This window comes from Nicotiana tomentosiformis, chromosome 12, assembly GCF_000390325.3.
Source record: "Nicotiana tomentosiformis chromosome 12, ASM39032v3, whole genome shotgun sequence".
In the NCBI taxonomy this organism is placed as follows: domain Eukaryota; kingdom Viridiplantae; phylum Streptophyta; class Magnoliopsida; order Solanales; family Solanaceae; genus Nicotiana; species Nicotiana tomentosiformis.
The window spans coordinates 25,922,575-25,946,403 of record NC_090823.1 but is presented as its reverse complement, the minus strand read 5'-3'; the positions used below and the strand labels follow the sequence as shown (position 1 = coordinate 25,946,403).

The following is a 23,829-nucleotide window of genomic DNA, read 5'->3' as shown; positions in this document are numbered from 1 at the left end:
AAACCAATCATGCACCCAAGTCTAAAAACATCATACGAACTTGCTCGCGCGATCAAATCGCCAAAATAATACCTAGAACTATGAATCGGAAACCAAAATCAAATGAAATTTTCAAGAAACTTTAGAATTGCTATATTAACAACCGGACGTCCGAATCACGTCAAACCAACTCCGTTTCTCACCAAATTTGGCAGACAAGTAATAAATATAGTATTGGACCTATACCGAGTTCCGAAACTAAAATACGGACCCGATATCCAAAAAGTCAAACATCGGTCAAACATTTCAAAATCATTAAGCCTTTAACTTTTAAATTTTAACAAAGTGCGATAACTCGGGCTAGGGACTTTTGAATTTGATTCCGGACATACGCCCAAGTCCCGAATCATGTTACGGACCCACAGAAATCGTCAAAATATGAATCCGGGTCCGTTTGCTCAAAATATTGATCAAAGTCAACTCAAATAGATTTTAAGGCAAAAGTTTCATATTTTCTCACTTTTTACATAAAAGCTTTTCAGAAAAAAACATTGGGACCACGCACGCAAATAGAGGAAGGCTAAAATGAGGTATTTAAGGTTTTAAAGCGCAGAATTAAGTTCTAAAATATAAGATGACCTATCGGGTCATCACATTATTATGCTAACATTGTTGATGGTTCTTCTGCTGTAGATGCAAATATTCTTTCAAGTTTTGTTTCTACATCTGCATTTGGTGCTTTGAAGGATAGTGATGGTGTTAAAGATTATTTAATTTGGTCTACACTAGGAAAGCATCAACAAAACCAGTAGCGGAAATATTGATGAACTCTAATTTTACTTGCAAAAGGCAACAGATCCCCATACAAAGTAATTTCTACCGCTGGGTTGGTGGTGGACCAACTCAAATCAATTTCCTGTGGCAAATGGTGCCATAGCCAACGCTTTATCTAAAAACCATTCTTTCTTTCAGGCCGGTAGGGGGAACCTTCCACATGAAAGCGAAAGTTTCAGCCATGGCTTGAGACGTGCTCAATGTGCTGATTTCAACAGTTGCATCATAGAGCGCATTTCGCCAAGCAAGGCAGCATCTAGGAGATACCTGTCATTCATTGGGTAGCAATACTTTGGAAGTTCTAGTGTGCTTCAGATATTGGATAAAACCATAATGGCAAAATCAAGGGCGTAAAGAGGTAGATGAAACGATGGACCAAGAAATTGGAGATATAATGGTTTATGGTTCCGATTCAAGCAATGCCGGAAATCAAGAACCTCATGTTGACATGGATGAACTTATAAAAACGATGCAAAGCATGTGATGTACTCTTTCTTATTTTTTATAATTGTTGTAAACTTTAAATTTGCAAGTTCAAAATATAAAAAATAAAAATAGAACTTGCAAATTAATTTGAAGTATTATTTATTATTCAATGAAAATATGAAACGAAAGCCTTCAGAGTTTGATCCTTACATATTGGTCTTATTAAATAATTTTATGTAGCCACTTAGTTTCAATTTTTAAATTCAAATTTCAAATTTCAAATTTAAAACTTTAAAGTTTAAAAGTTTAATTTTATGCCTTAAAATACTTAATTTATTATTTAAAAGTTTGCAAATATTTAAGTATCAATTACATTGAATAAGAAAAATATAATACACTAAAAAATATATTAACCCAGCCCGGTCTGAACCCGATAAGTCCGAACCCGGACGGGATCAATTTAACCCAGAAATTCTCAGCTCACTATCAGCCTAATAAGCTAGCCCACTACCCAGCCCACCCCACTAACCAGTCTGTCTATTATTTTCATGTCCATCCCAGACAACAATATTTACATGTTTTACATAGATTTTCCTATTAGCTAAAAGTAGCTATAGCTTTTTCCCTAATATATATAGATATCTGGGAGAAAACATACAATTTATATACAATTTTTTATTGTACATAATTCGGTAAAAAAATACAATTTACATAAAACTTGTATATAAATTTTTGTAGTACTAGAATCTGATCAAACAAATACAACTCCGTACAATTATAGTTGTATGTAATATTTATTTTATATGTCATTTGTACAACCAACATACAAAATACATATAATTTATCTATGTCTCCCTTTTTGAGTTTCAATCTGAAATTCCAACCAACTCAAATCTTCACCGAACTCTCTCGAAATTGAGATATAAACTCCAAAAGATATAGCCGATCATTTGCAACAATACTCAATTCAAACAAATAATAATTTCGCAAAATTCGTTTCTCGAATAATATTTTTTAAGGGTATTAATGGAGTTTTCAATTCATCTCAAGTGTCATTACTCCACAAATATCGAAAATGGTAAGTCAAGTTTGAATTTCACATAATTTGTTTTTCTTTTTGAAATAATGAATTTCTTCTAAACCTCAAATATAAGATATTTCGTTTTTGATTCCTCAACACCATGCATATTTCGTATTATGCATTTGCAAATGATCATATGGGCAGATGCATTCACAGTCAGTAAAATTTGATAGCTAGAAAATTCAATGCCATTGTGCTTCAATGACTTTGAAAGTCTTCTCTTCTATTTCTGTAATTGTTTGAAGGCTAAGATCGTATAGTGGTCTCTATTGTAACATGAAAATTGCTACTACATTAGATGATTGTAAACATGTGATTCATGGACTTGAAAATTGGTATATGTGTATAGGTTAAAATATGTGGAACCAAAAACGGAGATGGACAGAGACCGAACGCAGTTGTTCCGCTTATCACCGGAAAGAATAACGTTCATAAACGTGTGATAAATTCTCTGCGCCTGGTAGCATTTAATAAAGAATATTCTATGGCATTAAAGGCGATGGCCCGTTATAGGGAATTTGACATTTATGTTCACCATTACATATTCATGAATGACCCTCATAATTGACATTAAACAAGGGAACGATCCTAGGACCTCCTTCCCTAGACATTGTTATAAATAGTGAGCTCAGTTATCATTGTATGAAATTTCTAGCAAACTTACACTACATTCTATACAAAGCTTAGTCTAATCTTACTTTCTTGCTTCTTGATTTTATAATTGTTGTGCCCGAAAATCTAGTTACCGGAACTGTTGCTTTTGTTGTTTCGTCTGCATCTTAAGGCTAAGTATTGCATAATTTTTTGATTATTTTATTATTTCAGGATCAAATTAGTTTACTTATCTAGAAACCACGCATAAATTCAACTGTACCATTTTACGGGTAAATAGTTTGGATCTAGGTTGTCCCGGATGAATGGGCAGCTGAATCATTCACTAAGAGATTGAATCCGAAAAGTTCAGACGCTTTCCAAAAACTAAAGGAAAGCCTGCTTGAGTTTCAAGAAATGACTTGGGCGGATGTCCACAACCGGTACGAGTCAAAAAAAAGGATCGAGAATGATTAGGTTGTCTTTCTATCGTCAACCAAAGGACGGGAGAAGAACAAAGAAAAATAAAAAGATGATTATGACACGGACATACGTACTTCGAGGGCGGTCATTGCCCAATGAGCGGACCAAAGGCCGTGGCAGAGGCTTCCGGACAGCAGACAAGTTCGTCGTTAAAAGGAGGGCTGATCGTGGTCAGAACAATAGATCACTGTACGATAAAGAAACGTCAGGGTCATGGGATCCTTGTTACCCCAAGTTATAGGAATACAACTTCAACGTCAGTATAGTGGAATTGGTGTAAGCCATGAGAAACATCAAAGAGGCATAGTTCCCTAAACCAATGAGATCTGATTCCAGCCAGAGGGATCCCAACTTATGGTGTGAATATCATGGGATGAATGGCCACCGGACAGGGGACTGCTGATACCTTCGGGAAGAAGTGGCAATATTATTGAAGAATGGTCACCTTAGAGAGTTCTTAAGAGATTGCGCTAAGAACAATTATGGTCGTAATAGAGATAACGTGGAAACCTCAAAAGCGGGAGAAGAACTCCCATGCCAAACGATCAATATGATCTTCAGAGGGAATGAGATTAACGGGGTCACATTTTCGGCAGCAAAGAAGACAAAAGTATCAATAACTCATAGCAAAAGGCTCTGGGAAGACAATATCACTTTAATTTTATGGAGGAGGACGCAGACGGATTGCTGCTACCACACAACGACGCACTGGTAATTTCTTTAAATGTGATAGATTTTAAGATTAAATGTGTTCTAGTGGATCCAGGAAGTTCAGCTAATACCATACAATGGAGAGTATTGGAGCAAGCTAAACTCACCCGAAGCATCATTCCGGCCATGAAGCTCCTCACCGTATTGAACCTCGCAAGCGTGACAACCCGGAGAGAAATGTTATTACTCACTAACGATGAAAGAGTAATGAAAACAACTCTTTCGAAGTGGTAGATGGTGATATGGGATACAACATTATTTTGGAAAGACCCTGGTTATACGAGATGAAAGTTATACCATCAACATATCATCAATTGCTGAAGTTTCCAACGCATGAGGGAATTAAGAAGATAAGGGGTGATCAACCGGCGGTGAGGGAGATGAATGCAATTTCGGTCTCCAGTAGTAACGGAAAGGAACACGTGGCATAGCAATTATAGGAATCGGCACCTACTCCCTAACTAGAAGAACATAGCCCGGAGACAGAGGCGTCGAAATATTATCAGGTGCCGAGATATTTCCAAGTTCCAGAAGAGACGGATGTAATGAAATCCACAGCGGAAGAGCTGGAGCAAGTTGCACTATTTGAAGAATTCCTAGAAAGGAAATTCCACTTGGGGACGAGACTGCACCCGGAGCTCAGGTCTGATTTTATTGAATTCCTTAAATCTAATGTCGATTATTTCGCATGGTTGCATGAGGATATTACAAGCATCTCGGCGGAGATAGTCGTACACAAGTTAAGTTTGGATCCCAATGTACCTCCGGTAAGACAAAAGTCACGCCCTATTGCCGAAGCGAGGAATACATTCGTCAAAGAAGAGGTAACCCGCTTACTTAATATCGGTTCGATCAGAAAGGTAAGATATCTAGACTATCTAGCCAATGAAGTAGTAGTTCCTAAGAAGAACAATAAATTTCGTATGTATGTAGATTATAAAGATCTTAATAAGGCTTTCCCGAGAGTCTCATTCCCACTGCAAAATATCGATACAATGATTGATGCCACGACCGGGCATAAGTTAATGAGTTTACTCGATGCTTATTTTGGGTACAACCAAATTAAGATGAACCCGAAAGATCAGGAAAAGACTTCATTTATAACGAATTTCGGTACATATTGTTACAATGTGATGCCCTTCGGGTTAAAAAATATCAGAGCCACTTATCATCGACTCGTGAACAGGATGTTTGAAAATCAAATAGGAAAAACTATGAAAGTTTATATAGACGATATGCTCGTTAAGTCTTTGAATGTAGGTGATCACCTTAAACATCTGCAAGAAACTTTCGACATCTTGAGGAAGCATAATATGAAACTTAATCATGAGAAATGCGTGTTCGGGGTTAGCTCTGGTAAGTTTCTGGGATTTCTGGTCTCACAAAGGGGAATTGAGGTAAACCCCGATAAAACCAAAACCATAGAAGACATCCCGAGCCAACTGTCAAACGTGAAGGAATTCCAAAGGCTCACAGGGAGATTGGTAGCTTTGAACAGGTTCATTTCCCGGACATCAGAAAAATGTCATCGCTTCTTCGCACTGCTCAAAAAGAAAAATAATTTCAAATGGACCCCGGAGTGCCAACAGACTTTGAGGGATTTGAAGAAGTACTTGTCAAGCCCTCCATTTCTCTCAAAATAAAAAGAAGGTGAAACGCTGCTAGTTTACCTCGCGATCTCGGTAGTTGCGGTAAGTGCGATTTTATTCGAGAGGATGAAGGCACGCAATCTCCCATTTATTATGTTAGTAAAATTTTAACGGGAGCACAAACTCGCTAACCACATTTGGAGAACTGGCCTTAGCTCTTGTAGTTGCCGCTCGGAAGTTGAGGCCTTACTTATAATGTCACTCGATAGCCGTGGTGACTACTTTCCCTTTGCAGAACATCCTCCATAAACTCGAGCTCTTGGGTAGATTGGCCAAATGGGCCGTCTAAATGAGTGGATTTGACATAGAATATAAACCAAGGAGTGCAATTAAGTTGCAAGTCTTGGTTGACTTCATGGCCGATTTCAGTCAGGGATTATTGCCTCTAGAAACCGAGGCAGTAATGGTGTCGGAATCGACATCGAGGTTTGGACCTTATTTACGGACGGAGCTTCCAACATAAAAAAGTCCGGGATCGGAATAGTTTTAATAACGCCTTTGCGGGAAACCCTAAGGCAAGCCATCAGAATGGTCCCTTTAACTAATAATGAAGCAGAGTACGAAGCTTTGATTGTAGGGCTTGAATTGGTCGAGAGACTTGACTCTGAGGTCATCTAAATCAAATACGATTCACAGCTGGTGGTAAATTAGGTCTACGAGATCTTTGAAACCAAAGAGGAGCGCATGCAATAATACGTGGTGAAAGTCCAGGCTCTATTGGCACGATTCCGCGAGTGGTCAATTACTCATATCCCAAGGGAAGATAACGCAGAAGTAGACGCATTGGCAAACTTAGGATCATCGACAGAAATAAAGGGATCGGAGTCTGGAACGGTAGTACAACTGATGAAATCAGTCCTAGATGTGGATGGTTACTATGAGGTAAATTCAACTAATTTGTTCTGGTACTGAAGAAATGAAATCATTGATTATCTCGAGTACAGGAATTTATCCGAAGACCCCAAAGCATCCCGGGCGCTATGCACCAAAGCAGCACGTAGGCCAATTATATAGAAAATCTTTCCAAGACCCGCTGGCCCGATGCTTAGGAGCATCCGAAGCTAACTATGTCATTAGAGAGGTCCACGAAGGGATATGTGGAAACCACTCGGGGCGCGACAGTATGGCAACCCCGATGGGGATATTTAGGCTCTTACCATAATGAACTTGACTTATGTAGATTACTCTATTTTTCTTTATTTGTTCTAAAACTGCTGCTACATGCACATCCCTTCCCTTCTTCACCTATATTTGTTTGAATTTGCTATGACATGCACATCCCTTCCCCTATTCGCCTTTATCTATTTAAATCTTCTATGACATGCACATCCCTTCCCCATTCACCTTTATTTGCTATAACCACCCTTATTCTCTTTTCATCATGTCTAAAACTTCTATATCATGCATTTCCCATCCCTACTTCCTGCTTTATTACATTCCTGCATATATTTTTATGAACTAAATTGACTTCTTCCTTTTGTCTTTCTTCTCTATTATTTCCATGTTTACTTTTACTATCCTATTTATTCCTTTCTATCATGAAAATATTTGGCAATGTGTTATTATATCTGCATAAAGCATGCTCCACATCATACTCCACTCGTGCCAATTATCAACATAGCGGCACTTGATGAGTGCCCGCGCTCTTCCAAACTAATTACCCTTTTTAAATTGGAAAGGCGTATTTGCGATAGACTAGTCGATCAGCGGTGCAATCGATGGTCCAGTGCCTTTCCTTCTCAAATTGTCCTCTTGGGAGTAACAATCTAGACCATTATAGAAACCCTACTCCAGCTTGAAATGTACATGCATCATGCTAAACCTAGTATGGGCTGAAACATTATCAACGTAACAACCCGCTAAGATAAACCTTGTCCAAAGTTCGACGGGATTTCCACAATCCCAATGGACACTATAATATTATGTGCATTACTTGGAGAAAATACGCCAACGTGTTGATCATTATTGCATAAGTAGTCAAATATGGAGGGGGAAAGGGCTAACCTTTGTTGGTTTGCAAAACATGAAGCATGAAGTCCCCATGTTCGGTATGGTCCAAAACATCCCACTGTTGCTACTTGATTGGTGGAAAGAGCTTGCACCTTGCGACAAGAATCATGTGAGAAGAGTACTTAGTGACCTGCCATCCTTGCTAAACGTTCGACCAAATACGACATTGATTGTGGCCGCTACCATGTTCTGGACAAGAAAAGAGTCATTTTTCGATTTGGAAATATAGAAATGACTCCTCTCCTAGAGGAAATAGGGGGCTTCGCCAAGCTACCATGGGATAGTCCGGGATTACTAGTACCATAGAATCGCACCCCCCCCCCCCCCAGTTTTCTAAGGATGTTAGGTTTTAAGAAAAATGATGAGTTGCTCTGTTTAAAGAAATAATACATCCCTTTTGAATTTCTTTACGAGCGTTATGGGCATAGCAAGTCGTATCGTCTTCATCATGATGAACTTGCCATTACTTCCTTGGGTTGGATGTACCGCTGGGTTTATCTGTTCGTCATTTGCTTCTTAGGGTTGTTGATATTTCTAATGAAAGGGGGAAGGATTCATACTCGCTTAGCCATGGTCACTAGGACTTTGATGGAGGGAATCGAGGGACAAACTTATACTATCGTCCCTATGATCTTAGCCGAGATGTACCACACTCTAGATCGATGCAAGCAGGGATTTGGACATTTTGAGGGATGTAATCTGTTACTACAAGTCTGGCTGCTGGAACACTTTCAGAGAGGAGAGTATCATCAAGAACTTATGCGACGACCATTGAATGACTACATATCTTACCATCACCCAAATAAAATGACGTTTATCCCAAACATGTTTCACAACCAGAAAATGTTGTAAGTTGGGTGCGTTTCTTCAGCAATATGACGGACGAGCAGGTACATTGGATGTTCGAGTGGTTTCCTAGCAGTGAGTTCATCATCGGGTCAAGAGGGAGTACTCATCTGGTACTAATCGGGTTGCGAGGCATCTATCCTTATGCTCTCATAAAGGTAATGAGGCAAGCGTGGAGAAAACAGGTCATACCTCAGGTTTCCAACATGGTCCAGTACGAGGAAGATTTCAAAGTAGACATCATTCCATTCAAGTTCGAGGCACAACATATGTGGAACCAAAAGGTCATTGTGGAAAAAGAAACCATTGAGCCAGACAGGTATCACGTCGGTCATATGTACTACTATCTATCATGGTTGGAGGATGACGTAGCAGGAGACGACCAACCCAGAGTCAATCTGAAGGATAGGGTCATAGATGAAGTAGTTAAAGCACAGGTTAAGTATAGAAGGCTACGCAAAAGGGTGTTCGAGTCTGAATCTAAACATATGGAACAACGCAAAGTGAACATGTAAGTGATAAAGGAATGGAAGGAGATTACCACCAAGTTAATAGAAAGATTGGAATACTTGGAACAAGGGTTGATGGAGCTCGAAGGAAAGATGAGAAAAAGACTCTGAGATTGTCAAGACACAGATGGCAGTGAAGGAGGACATCTAGCAAAAGCTTACCTACTGTTGGATATGTGCTATCTGGGAAACCTGATTGATGGGGTCAAAAGAGCCAAGCACGGAGAAGGTCCTTCAGGGATCATGTAGACTAGGAAATGATGTTCTTTACTGTTTTCTAGCTTAGCTTTAGATTAAGATTGTATGTAATAAGGCTAAATGCCATTAGTAATTTTTATTATCGATTTAGTAAAGGTTTGACTCATTTTTTGCATTAATAAAATGACACAAATGTTGGCATCTATTTTCTCCAAGTCTATGTGCCACTTAGGCCTACCTCAGGCAAAACGAGGTCCCCAAATTAGGACGCGAATAATTGCATGACTTTGTGTAATATGCTCTTTTGTTTCACCTTACTAACTTGGTTACCTTTTGCTTTTTCTTTTCTTTTGATTATTCTCATTCCCAAAGGTTGGTTCGTGCATACCGGCATCGTCAGCATATCACACTAGATCCAGAGGTCCTCCACCTCCTCCTCCACCAAGCGATCCTAAAGGCAAGAGCAAAGGGAAAGGAAAGTGGATGATTTGAGTGGTATCAGGAAAGACAATGCTACCATGGTGGAAAACGTTGAAACTTTAGATGGCTGAAGTACTCCGGCACAGAATGAGTTCGTCTTACGCCTGGAACAGAAAATCCTGGAACTACAAAGCGAGCTTGAGCAGTTCCGAAATTTAGCAAACCTCTCCCTCACTCTCAATGTCCCCGACATTAACCAGCAAAACCCGACTACCCAGAACCAAACACCACTGTAAAACACACAAAATCAAAACCCACCACCAAATCCTCCTGCACCACACCAATATCCCGCACCTCCCCAGAACCTTAACCTGCCACCAGTACCGACTCCTTAACAGCACCACTATCATCCAACTCAATACCCACAAACCACTACTTATCACACTCCCTAAAATGTGCCACAACCTACTCCTGATCCCCAAAACTCAACCAATGACCACCCTTATACCCAAGTGCTAGGAATCCATTAAAGCAATCCGATATATGTGGAAACTTTACCTTACACCCTCGCGGCAAACCCTATACATACCCGAATCGATTGAGAAGGACTTGTTCATTAAGAACATGGCGGAGCAACTCAAGAAGCTTACTAGTAAAGTTCAGAGTGTCGAGCGTGGTAAAGGTGTTGAAGGTCAAAACTATGAGGACCTGTGTATTCAGCTGGATGTGGAACTACCATAGGGTTACAAACCTCCCAAGTTTGAAATGTTCGATGGAACTGGTGATCCGAAAATACATCTGAGAACGTATTGTGACAAGTTTGTAGGAGCGGGCGAGAATGAACAAATCCGCATGAAACTGTTCATGCGAAGCCTTACAGGAGATGCTTTGTCTTGGTACATCAGTCAAAACCCAAAGAAGTGGATTAGTTGGGTAAGTATGGTGTCAGACTTTATGGATAGATTCAGGTTCAACACGAAAAACGCGCCAGATGTTTTCTACAATAAAAACCTCAAGAAGAAGCCAACAAAAACCTTCCGCGAGTATGCTACTCGTTGGAGATCAGAAGCCGCGATAGTAAGGCTAACACTTGAAGAAGAACAAATGAACAAGTTCTTTGTCAGGGCTCAAGACCCGCAATATTATGAAACGTTAATGGTTATTGAGAATCACAAGTTCTCTGACATCATCAAGTTAGGAGAAAGAATAGAAGAAGGGATTAAGAATGGGATGGTGACCAATTTCGAGGAACTGCAGGCCACGAATAAAGCTTTACAATCAGGAGGTATTTCGAAAAAGAAAGAAGTAGGTGCCGTAATGGTAGCCCACGGTCCTAAGTCTCCTCTCACATACCAAACACCTCCACCCACATACCAACCCTCACCCCTCAGATACTAACAACCTGCTACCACCTACCATGCCTATAATACTCAACCTGCATATTACCATTCACCACCACCCGCCCGCCAATAATACCAGAAGCCACGACCAAATTTAGACCGTAGATCGCCTAGACAATACACCCCAATTGCTGAACCCATAGACCAACTGTACGAGAGATTAAAGGGCGTTGGTTATGTTACTCATATCCATGCTGTTATTATGGAAACTTCCTACCAATGGATTAACCCCAACAAAACATGTGCCTATCATTCAGGCATGAAGGTTCATTCCATCGATGAGTGCCGCATGTTGAAAGACAAGATTCAGACACTGATTGACACTAAGATCATACATGCCAAGGAAGATGCACCAAATGTTCGTTACAATCCTCTCCTAGATCATAGAGGTGAAGGAGTTAATGTTATATAAATTTATGAAGAATGGAATTAGGAAGGGTCCATCGAAATCATTCGAGAGGGAGATGCTCCTAAAATGTCTCCGGTCACCCTCACACCAGTTGTGGTACAGACCCAGGCGTCATTTGAAGTCGAGATAACTACACCCTTCACTGTGATGGTAGCTCCCACACCATCTTACAAGTATGATGCCATCCCATGGGACTATGTTGCGGAAGCAAGGAGAAAGGGAAAAGCAAAAATGGAGGAAACAGGTGCGGCACAAGGTATGACTAGAACTGGCAGAGTTTATGCACCTGAGAATCTGGGAAGAACAAGAAAGGAAGCTGCACCTAAGCTGACTGTTGTCGAGACCGGCCCTGGCGACCTTTGGAGAAAGGTACAAGCGAGGGTGTGTTCCGTTGTTGACCACTTGAACAAGACTCCCGCTCAGATATCCATCTTATCACTGCTACAAAACTCAGACACATAGGAATGCTTTAATAAAGTTGTTGAGTGAGGCTTATGTACCCACCAACATCACTAGTGGGGAGATGGCTAACATGGTCGGACAAGTATTGGAGAGCCACAAAATCACTTTTCATGAAGATGAATTACCACCAGAAGGGCTGAGTCACAATAGGGTGCTACACATCACGGTGCAATTTGAGGATAAGTTCATCGCCAGGGTCTTGATAGATGGAGGTTCAAGTCTCAACATATGCCCACTGACTACCCTGAAGAGACTGGGTAAAGGCCTGCACGAGATTCGTATGGGAAGCATGAATGCGAAGACGTTTGATAGATCTCAGAGAGCCAACATTGGAGAAATCAACCCCAGTCTACAGATGGGCCCGACTTGGTTTGATGTCAAGTTCCAAGTGGTAGACATATCTGCTACCTACAATCTATTATTGGGACGACCCTGGATACATGTCGTCGGGGAAGTGGCTTCGACTCTGCATTAGGATGTGAAGTTTTAGTGGAATAATCAGGAGGTAGTCATCCAAGGAGATGGAAGTAACCACATCTACACCAATCAGATTGTGCCGGTCATCGAAAATATAAAGAAGCTGGGTGGAGAAACATACCATTGCATCGAACGAGTCAACGCAATTGAAAAGGACCAATGGTAGAGCAACAAGATAGAAAGCATACTGTTATGGATAAGGTATGAACCCGGCAAGGGTCTCGACAAAACTCTTCAAGGGATCACCAAACCCATACAACTACAGCATCATGGCACAACTTTTGGGCTCGGATATGAATACACATGGCAGGAATGCTAGGATTGGTCACCACAGTGGCATGCTCCTTATTATCCATTAGAACAAACGGTACTACCTCTGCACCAGACATTCCATCAAGATGACATGATGTGGGGTTCTGAGGAATATGAAGTATTAGTTGGCATCAGGAAGCAATTTCTAGATGAAGAAGATATGGACTGCAGTGCAATAGTTGAGGAGGAGGAAGACCTTACCATTCAAACCATGGAGAAAGGAGTTGTTCTCAAGAACTGGATCGCTACACAATCCCGGGCCCCTTGAGTTCCTGGGTAGCCTAGCAAAATATGAATGAATTACTTTAAATAAATAGTTTTGAGCATTTGAGACATTTTTCAGTATTTTGTTTTGAAATAATTTCTCGAGCCATTGAGATGCACTTGTTGACGTTTTTAAGATTTTATTAATGCATTACTACTTTTCGTATTTATTATTATTTTTACATTTTCTTTTCAGAATTATTATTACCTATCCCGATGAACCTACGAATGTGACGTGTAATGAGACAACACAATATAAGGATAGTGATTCAGAGGATCCAAAAGAATATATAATACCAGAGGAAATCATCAGAGAAGTAGAAAACTTTGAAAATAAACCAAAAGTCTAATTTGGAGGAAATTGAGGCCATTAACGTAGGGGATTCCGAAACGGTCAAGGAAACACGTATAAGCATCCATCTATCACCGTCAGAAAAGGAAGAGTATATCAGATTCCTAAAAGTGTATGAAGATATCTTTGCATGGTCCTACGACGATATGACTAGTTTAAGCACATCCATGGTGGCTCACAAGCTACCCACTAATCCCATGTTTCTACCGGTAAAGCAGAAACTTAGAAAGTTCAAGCCGGATATGATTTTGAAGATAAAAGTAGAGGTTACCACACAAATGAAAGCCAAGGTTCTCCAAGTGGTCAAATATCTGACTTGATTAGCCAACATTGTGCCAATTTCGAAGAAAGATGGGAAAGTTAGAGTATGTGTCGATTACCGAGATTTGAACAGAGTAAGTCCCGAAGATAATTTCTCGTTGCCCAACATACATGTACTGATTGACAATTGTGCCAAGCATGAGCTCCAATCCTTTGTGGATTGCTGCGTAGGATACCATCAGATCTGTATGGATGAAGAGGATGCCGAAAAGACAACCTTCATCACACCTTGGGGGATATACTGTTACAAGATGATGCCATTTGGTCTAAAGAACGCTGGAGCCACCTACATAAGAGACATGACAACCATCTTCCATGACATGATACACAAGGAAATAGTGGTGTACGTGAAAGACGTTATCATCAAATCTAAAAGGAGTTCGGATCACATAGTAGACTTGAAGAGATTTTTTGACCGGCTTGGAAAATACAATTTGAAGTTGAATCCTGCAAAATGTGCCTTCGGAGTCCCTGCTGGAAAGTTGTTAGGATTCATCGTTATTCGCCGAGGGATTGAGTTAGACCCATCAAAAGTCAAAGCTATCCAAGACATGCCACCTCCGAAGAATTAGAAATATGTGATGAGTTTTTTTAGGGCGCTTCAATTACATCAGCCACTTCATAGCACAATCAACCGTGATATGTGAGCCAATCTTCAGAATGCTGAAGAAAGATGCTGCAGCAAGCTAGACTGAAGAATGCCAGAAGGCCTTCGATAAAATCAAGGAGTATTTATCTAAACCGCCTGTTCTGCTCCCGCCATAACCGGGAAGATCTCTGCAGCTTTATTTGTCCGTATTAGATGGGGATTTTTGTTGTGTTTTGGGACAACATGATGAAACTGGAAGAAAGGAGCAGGCGATATATTATCTTAGTAAGAAATTCACGCCTTATGAATCCCGGTACTCTTTGCTGGAATGCACCTGCTTTGCTTTGACATGGATAGCTCTGAAGTTGAGGCATTATTTCTGTGCATACACTACATATCTCATATCAAGGATGGATCCGCAAAAATACACTTCAAAATCCCATGCCTACGGGTAAGTTAGCAAAATGGAAAATATTGTTGAGTGAGTTCGATATCATCTATGTGACTCATAAGGCAGTCAAGGAGCAAGCATTGGTGGATCATCTGGCAGAAAATCTCGTAGACGGAAAATACGAACCATTGAAAATGTATGTTCCCGATTAGGAGGTGTCATTTGTAGGAGAAGATATCACCGAGGCATATGATGGTTGAAGGATGTTCTTTGACGGAGCAGCAAACTTCAAAGGGGTAGGTATCAGAGTTGTCTTAGTATCAGAAACTGGCCAACACTATCCGGTATCCTCAAAACTCAGGTTTCCATGCACCAACAATATGGCAGAGTATGAGGCTTGCATCTTGGGACTCAGTTTGGCCATTGACATGAACATTCAGGAGCTGCTGGTAATCGGAGATTCAGATCTTTTGGTACACCGGGTTCTAAGGGAATGGGCTACGAAGAACACCAAAATATTGCAATATTTGCACTGGGTACAAGAGCTGACCAATAGGTTCACAAAGATAGAATTCAAACATGTTCCGAGGATCCAAAATGAGTTCGTAAATACTTTAGCCACTTTGCCTTCCATGATGCAACACCCAGACAAGAATTTCATTGATCCTATCCCAATAGGAATTCATAAGCAGCCATCTTATTGTGCTCATGTTGAAGAAGAGACTGGCGGAAATCCATGGTTCCACAATATCAAGAAGTACCTGGAAAAAAGAGAAAACCCAGAGCCTGTTACCCATACCCAGAAGCGCATGCTTCGAAGATTAGCCAACCATTTCTTTCAAAGCGGAGGAATTCTTTATAGAAGGACTCCTGACCTGGGATTACTACGGTGTGTCGATGCCAAGGAGGCATCCAGATTTCTCGAGGAAATACATGTCGGAACCTGTAGACCGCACATGAATGGTTTCATCTTAGCCAAGAAGATACTAAGAGCAGGGTTTTTCTAGATGACTATGGAAACAGACTACATCAAGTATGTTCAGAAGTGTCACCAATGCCAGAGACATGCTAACATGATACGAGTACCACCAAATAAACTCAATGCAACAAGTTTACCCTGGCCTTTCTCCACTTGGGGTATGGATGTCATCGGCCCAATCGAACCAGCTACTTCAAACGGGCATAGGTTCATTCTAGTGGCCATAGACTACTTCACAAAATGGGTTGAAGTTGTATCTTATAAAGATGTAACTAAGAAAGTTGTAGCGGATTTGGTTCAGAACCACACTATTTGTCGATTTGGAGTACCGGAGTCAATCATTACTGACAATGTCGCCAATCTCAACAACGATTTGATGAAAGCCATGTGTAAAACATTCAAGATCAAGCATAGGAACTCCACATCATACATGCCACAAATGAATGGAGTCGTAGAAGCCACCAACAAAAATATCAAGAAGATATTGAGGAAAATGATAGACAATTACAAATAATGGCAAGAGAAGCTGCCATTTGCTTTACTTGAATATCGTACCACAGTCTGCACATCAACTGGGAAACTCCCTACCTACTAGTTAATGGTACTGAAGTCATTATTCCCATCGAAGTGGAAATTCCTTCTTTAAGAATCATACAAGAAGCTGAGATCAGCGATGCAGAATGGGTACGAAGCCGGTATGAACAACTAGATCTTATTGACTAAAAGGAGAATGAATGCGGTGTGCCATGGTCAACTCTACCAGAACAGAATGGCGAGATCTTTCAACAAAAAGGTTAGGCCAAGGCAATTCGCACCAGGGCAATTGGTGCAAAAGCGAATTTTCCTGCACCAGGATGAAGCCAAGAGGAAGTTGTCACCTAACTGGCAGGGCCCTTACATGGTTCACCGGGTATTGATAGGAGGAGCACTTATACTTGTAGAAATGGACGGAGAAATCTTGGCGAAACATATCAATTTAGATGCAGTCAAGAGATATTATGTTTAATATCATTTACATTTTCTATTTGATGTAACTAAACTACGCTTGACCTGATTCCCGTTAAAGAGGGGATACGTAGGCAGCCCTGTGGGTTCGATCACATCCTAATAAAATCTTAATTTCTCCCATGATCATAAACTGGGGCAAGATTGTGAGTTTGTCTGATTTCATCACGTTTGGAACAACCAAGGAATGTATTGTCAGAAGTATGCACTTAAATTGGGGCAGAAATTTGAGGAGGATCCTTAAAGTTCTAAAGCAAGGAGGTTGCGATATCTTGAAATGTGTCATAGTCATCAGTACAACCAAATTATTTAATCTCGTGCATTTCAAACAACTACATTTCTGGAAACAATAATTTGTCAAATGCATACATGATTTTCGAAAATTCGTTTCTATGGCAGCCAAACGTTACCCAGGGTAACTTAAGCAGGGTCTCAAGGCAAAAGGCAAAGCAAGGAAATCGAGAACACGAACCAATCTTTCCCCCACAAAACTCACATCTTTAAATACAGGCACAATAAACATAACAAGAATATTCGCAAATACGTACACACAGCAAAATCGCTATCTTCAAAACGACAAAGTTGCAACGCAAACACGTCAAGCTAAGAAATAATTTACTATCTCACAGCTATTTGTTTCTTTTTTTTGCATAGTGCTAAGCACTACCCTCATCATCGTACAAGGATAAACATTGCCTTCCTTGCATGAGACTAAGCTTTGTCTCCATTCCTTGTATAAGGCTAAGCATTGCCTTTCATTGGGTGAGACTAAACATTGTCTCCACTCCTTGCATGAGTCTAAGCATTGCCTCTATTATTGCATGAGGCTAAGCATTGCCTCCATTATTGCATAAGGCTAAACATTACCTCTCCATACATGAGACTAAGCATTGTATCCACTCATTGCATACGGCTAGGCACTGCCCTCACCTTGCATAAGGCTAAGCATCGCCTTTCTTCGCATGAGACTAAACACTGTCTCCATTTCTTGCATGAGTCTAAGAATTACCTCCATTATTACATAAGGCTAAGCATTGCCTTTCCTTGATAGAGACTAAGCATTGTCTCCTTTCCTTGTATGAGGCTAAGCATTGCCACCATTATCGCATAAGGTTAAGCATTGTCTTTCCTTGCTAGAGACTAAGCATTGTCTCCTTTCCTTGCATGAGACTAAGCATTGTCTCCACTCTTTGCATAGGGCTAGGCACTGCCCTCACCTCGCATAAGACTAAACATTATCTCTCTTTACATGAGACTAAGCACTGTCTCCGCTACACTGCATAAGGCTAAGCACTATCTCCTTTCTTCGTGTAGGGCTAAGCACTACCCTCATCTCATACAAGACTAAGCCTTGTCTTATCTCGTCCTCTCATATGACTAAGAATCACCTATTTCCTCTATCAAACGATAGATATCGCCACATCTTTACATTTCATGGGCTTAAACACCGCCATATTATCTGAAGGAGTCATAGTCCAAAGGCACCATCCTCATAGCCTGAAGACACTATTCCATGGCATGAGGATCCCTCGAAACTGTACATTATTATTCAAAGGTGTCATAGTCCAGAGGCATCATCCTCATAGCCCAAGGACACCATTTCATGCCTACGAATCCCTTATCATACACTTCATGGCCCAGGACGCCATGGTCTAAGGACATCATCCTCATCGTCCAAAGACAACCTTAATGGTCCAAAGGGAATTTGCGTCATGTTTAAATTTTCGCAATAACCTATATATATTCGCATGCACCGTGTTTTAAGTTTTGCAAGTAACTCAGAAGGTAACTGTTCTATAAACAGAAGAAATCTTCGCTCCGGTTTCCATTCACAATACTCACATCCTTTGACTACCTTCAAACGTAACTGACGACTAGTAATTGACTACCTTTTACTCTATAACCAATCAAATATATGCCTTATGATACACCCGTAATGTCCAAACTCGCATTCATGACTCCACCTAAAATTATCTGTTACTTACAACACTATCCTACCCAAAAAAGAACCTTTTTGAAACATACGACCACTCTTATAACAACTCCATCTGTTTTGTTCGCCATTGGATCCAAAACTACACACGGCCTGATTCCCGTAAAACCAGGGATATGTAGGTATCTCAAGAACCAGGGTTCAACCCCCATTTTTTCAAAGTGCATTATGCTTCACTCACTTCTGACAAAATTGGTCATCTTTTCTTTACCCCGACAACTCTTTCATCCTTCCTGGTTAAAGAGTGGCAGCTGTTGATACCCAATTTTGCCCTCACATTTTTTCAAATACTATATATACTTTCAAATCAACATTTTGCATCATTATTTAATTTATAAAAGTCGTATAAGTATTTTCTATAATTGTTCTATAATATTTAAAGCTTTAAAATTGATTTTCCTGTATTTAAATTATTCAAATATTTATTAATTATCCCTTCAAATTATTTTCTGATGACTAAATCATCCAAATTTATTATTTACACCTACATATATGTTTTATAACATTTTTTACTTTATTTCACATAATTACATTTGTATTTTTAATCTATTTACATAATTTTACAATAATAGTCTATATGCTATGTATAAATACAATTATTACATTATTCATGCTAAAATAGAATTTTTATATTTTTTACAATGTTAAGCTATTATTTTCAATCATTTTTATTGCATAAGTAATATTTTATAACTTATTAATTATTTTTATTTAAAACATTTCGTGTATTTAATTTATAACCCAAATTTGTGCCCATTACGGACTAATTAAATAGCCCAAATACCCACACCTTAGCCCAATAACGCCCAAGCCCCAACCAAACGACCCTCTTTAAAATAATCCGGTCGCGACCTGTCGAACGATCGGCCCCGTCGGACGACCCGCCCTGCCTATTCCTTGATCCTGACCGTTGATCTCTCAAGATCAACTGTCTACAGTCACCCTACCATTTTAATTAGCCAACCCTCCGAAACCCTAACCCATTTCCCCTAAACCGCCACGCTAAAATCCTCTCTACTCTCTTTTTCTCCTCTCAAACCCTAACGGCCGCCTCTTCAAATCTTCCCCAATTCCAGTTCTAATATGAAATCTCCCCACGATTTTCTTTCCATATATGTTCGATCTCTCCGTTATTTACATGGTATTGGTATCACATAATACTTGCCTATCTTTGGCTAGTATACGGTCCTAAATCAAGCAAACATCTCCAGACCTTCGAGATTTAGATGATATTTCATCTATATACACCTACTACCAGGCCTCACGGCTCCGATCCAGTGAGATTATTTTCCATTTTTGTTCTTCGTCTAAATTAGGGTTTCCCGAATTTTGCCCTAAAACTGATTCTAATTGATTTTTGCATGCTACGTTTTCCTTATTTGTGTTTAATTTACTATTTTTCCTTGCTGGGTACTTAATTTTGATGCTATATAAACCCTCCCAATTCCCTTTTGGGGTGACCTTAATCACTATTGTTCTTTCATTCTCACTTGTTATATTCTGAAATCTGAGACCTTGGTCGGCTGAAAGCCAAGGCCATTCTAATTCGATTGTGTTCTTTCTCAGTGCGAGCATTGCTCGGGGTTCATTCGAAACCCTTGGGAACTCTGACGCACTGGTATTTTGGGGATTCTGATGCTCTTTGTTACTGTTAATCAAATTACCTCTAGAAATTGCTCTTCTCATTTGTATGCTCGTTAATTTGTAACTGGTACGTACCTTTGACTCTCGCAATTTCAATTTTTTATGTGTTTGTGTTCATGCTATGTATATCTATGTCACTTAAACTTTAATGAACCAATATGCTACTATGTTTATGGTCCTCTTAGCTTTGAAGTTATCCAGTAGCCTTATGTTTCCTAGAATCAGAACTTGCCTAAAGCTCTAAGTTTCGTACTGTCTTAAGCTTGCTTAGCTTAGTATATTTGTGTATGGTTGAATGCTATTCTTCTACTTGTCATGATTTCATCTCCCTGCTTATTTCAGATTCTTGTGATAGATTAGTTCACACCCAAAATCTGTCCAAATGTATTATTTCCTATTGTGTCTTTCCTGTACATCTTGTTAATTTCTTTATGGTTGATATATGCATGTAACTTTTAAATGTTAGTATTTCTTGAACTTCTAAACCAACATGACATGTTTCATTGCTACTTTTAAAGCATAATGTATTTGTTCAAGTTTGTGTTCCTCAAATATTGCTTAAAGACTTTAATACATGGCTTTTTCTTTATATATGTTTAACTAGTCTAAGTCTTGATGCCTACCTATCCTGTTAATTTTGGCAATGTTTCTGAACTTTGGTATTATGGCTGATGCTCAGCATGTTAAGCCTTCCCATGTGATTATTTGTCAACCATTGTAGATTATGCCCACCAGTCTATTTGTTTTGCTCACTAGGCTCCCATGTTAGAATTTCTATGTGTAGACTGCTATTCACTTGTTCAAATCCTTGATTCTGCTAGACCTTCTTGTAAAGCTCTTATGTCTAAAGTCCTTTGGGCTAATTTTGGATCATGCTTTACTTTGCAACTCTTTCTGTAATGGTTCATTATCCTATAGTGGTCAATTCTGTCGTTCTTAAACTTTCTTTCTGGAATTACAAGCCTCAACTTGCCTCGTATGTATCTTGTGTGCACTCAATCTAGCCTAGTCCTGTTTATATGTCTTAACTAGGGATGTTGTTAGCTATAACTTTAAGAATTAACTGTCTAAAATGTCCAGTAACTTCTATAAATAGTTTGTCGCTTGTACGGCTGAACTTGGCATCCATTTGGGTAAAGTAAGTCATTTATTTGGGCATGGTATGTTGGACCTGTCGTGGTACTGTTAGTCTAGGATACAATGTCTGAATTTGGAGTTTGGAACTCCGGTCCATATAAAGTACTAAGCCTATTTAAAGGCCCAGATGTTGTAATGACCCAACAGGTCATTTTTCTTTTTAGAACCCCGTTCCCCTAAATAAGACTCATCGTACATGATTTTACTATTTAATGACTTGTGAGGGCGGTTAGTTCGGGATTTGGAAGGGTTCGGGTTGAAATCGGAACACTTGGTTCCTTAAGGTTGGCAAAAAGGGCTCCGTTTGACTTCGTTCAACATTTCGAGTAAACGACCTAAGAATTTGGATTTCACAATTCCAATAGGTTTGTCTGATGATTTTGGACTTGGCTGTATGTTCGGATCGGGTTTTGGATGACCCGTGAGCATTTCGGCGCTTAATAGTGAAAGTTGGTTCTTTCAAGGTTTTAAAGTTCTTCAAATTTGGTTTAGAGTAGGTTTTGGTGATATCGAGGTCCGAATAGAATTTCGAGATTGGAAATAGTTCCGTAATATCATTTAAGACTTGCACACAAAATTTGGTGTTAATCCGAGTAGTTTAAGTATGTATCGGCGCGTTGGAAGTAAATTGAAGAACTTGAAGTTCATATATTGATTCGATTTGGTTTTGGGGTGTGATTTTTGGTTTTGCTATTGTTTTATGCGTTTTGTCAGTTCGAGCAAGTCCATATTATGTTTATAGACTTTTTGGTATATTTGGACCGGGCCTCGAGGGCACCAGATGCCATTCGGACGATGCGCAGATTGAGTCAAGACTCAAACGGGTTGCTGGTGCACCAGTTTTGGTGTGCCCGCACCTGCGAGCTTTGGGCCGTAGGTGCAAGCCTGTAGCTACATTGGTTGTGTCGCAGAAGCAGTTAGTGAACGTGTGGCCATGGACCGCAGGTGTGAGTCCTGGTGCGCACCTGCAAACATGTAAGTACGAATTTGAAGAGCGCAGAAGCAAATCAAGTTGCAGGAGCGACACACTTGCCGCAGAAGCGGGACCGCAGGAGCGGCAATCTCCTCCGCGGAAGAGACCCTCGCTAGCTTGAGTAACTCCGCATAAGCGGTCTAAGCGCCGCAAATGCATCCAAGGCACCGCAAATGCGTCCAAGGCACTGCAGGTGCGAAAAATCGATGAAGGCAGTAGGTTTTAAATCGGGGTTTGAGCATTTTTGCTCCTTTCTTACACTTCTTGGTGGCGAATTTAGAGCTGGTTAGAGAGGGATTTTCATCAACTAATTGAGGTAAGTGATTCTTATCAAATGTGAGTTAAATACATAATTTATGGGTATATTATAACATGTAAAATAGTGAAAATCTTGGGGTTTAGGTGAAGACCTAGGTTTTTGACAAAAATGAGATTTAACCACGAAATTTGTTATGGAATTTAGCAAAAAATCATATATTTGAGTTCGTGAGATTATGGGTAACAATTTTCTTGGAACATTTTCGGAATTCAGGCACGTGGGCCCGGGGTGAATTTTAGGAATCCTGTATTTGGGTTTGGGTAATCCATTCAATAGTTGGACTATGAACTTTTGAACACGTATTGATTTAATATTAAACCATTTGATTAGTTTTGGATTGTTCGGCACCGAATTGAGGATTTGAGCTCAATCTTGGACCGGAAAGTGGGCTTTAAGACGAGGTAAGTCTCCCTTCTAATCTTGTAAGAGGGAACTTACCCCATAGGTGATTTGGTTAATATGTGCTCATATTTATGTGGGGGCTACGTACGCACGAGGTGACGAGAGTTCATTCGTAGCTACTAATTATGTTATTGTTCGGGTAGCCTAGGACCCATATCATGCTATATTTGCAATGTTTGCCCCTACTTGATAACTTAATTGCTTAAGTCATATTGAAATTTGATAAAAAAAAATTTAAAAGGTTAAATTTCACATACTTGAAGTTGTACATAGGACACTTGACTGTTATTGAGAATTTGTGTTTCTATGAAGTATATTCTATCTGTGGAGCGGGCCGAATGACTCGGTAGCAGATAGATGCATCTATGGTCCATGTCATTCGACCATCGCCAGTGCACAGTTTAAATATTCTTATGTTGGATCGGGTCGTACGACCTCGGCATAATTTGCACGTGATAAATCTTTGGAACTATTCATAATTGATATTGCTTCAATGTCTTGAGATATAAATTGTTAAATGATGAAAATAAATTCGGGACTTAATATTTGTGAAAGGATTATTTACTATTTCCTATTATTGAGTTTTCAGTATCATTCATAGTTATAATTCTGACATATTATTGTTATCCCATAGTAAGTGTCAAAGTCGACCCCTCGTCACTA

At 39.8% G+C, this 23,829-nt stretch overlaps 2 protein-coding genes across 2 annotated transcripts; both read left to right on the top strand.

Moving 5' to 3' along the window:
* The first annotated feature begins 10,502 nt into the window (after positions 1-10,502).
* Positions 10,503-11,549, top strand: LOC138902379 (uncharacterized). The gene is made up of 2 exons (XM_070190238.1): positions 10,503-11,022; positions 11,395-11,549. The coding sequence occupies exons 1-2, from the start codon at positions 10,503-10,505 to the stop codon at positions 11,547-11,549; spliced, it is 675 nt and encodes a 224-aa protein (XP_070046339.1).
* Positions 11,550-15,142: 3,593 nt separating this feature from the next.
* On the top strand, positions 15,143-15,721 carry LOC138902378 (uncharacterized). The gene has a single exon (XM_070190237.1). It carries the CDS (start codon positions 15,143-15,145, stop codon positions 15,719-15,721), a length of 579 nt encoding a protein of 192 aa, XP_070046338.1.
* Positions 15,722-23,829: the final 8,108 nt, after the last annotated feature.

Bases quoted from the DNA above. Each gene is read 5' to 3' on its own strand.
- LOC138902379 (XM_070190238.1), top strand. From the start codon at position 10,503: ATGTTCGATGGAACTGGTGATCCGAAAATACATCTGAGAACGTATTGT. The intron at 11,023-11,394 runs GTATTTCGAAAA...CCTATCATTCAG, and splicing joins TAAAGCTTTACAATCAGGAG to GCATGAAGGTTCATTCCATC.
- LOC138902378 (XM_070190237.1), top strand. From the start codon at position 15,143: ATGAACATTCAGGAGCTGCTGGTAATCGGAGATTCAGATCTTTTGGTA.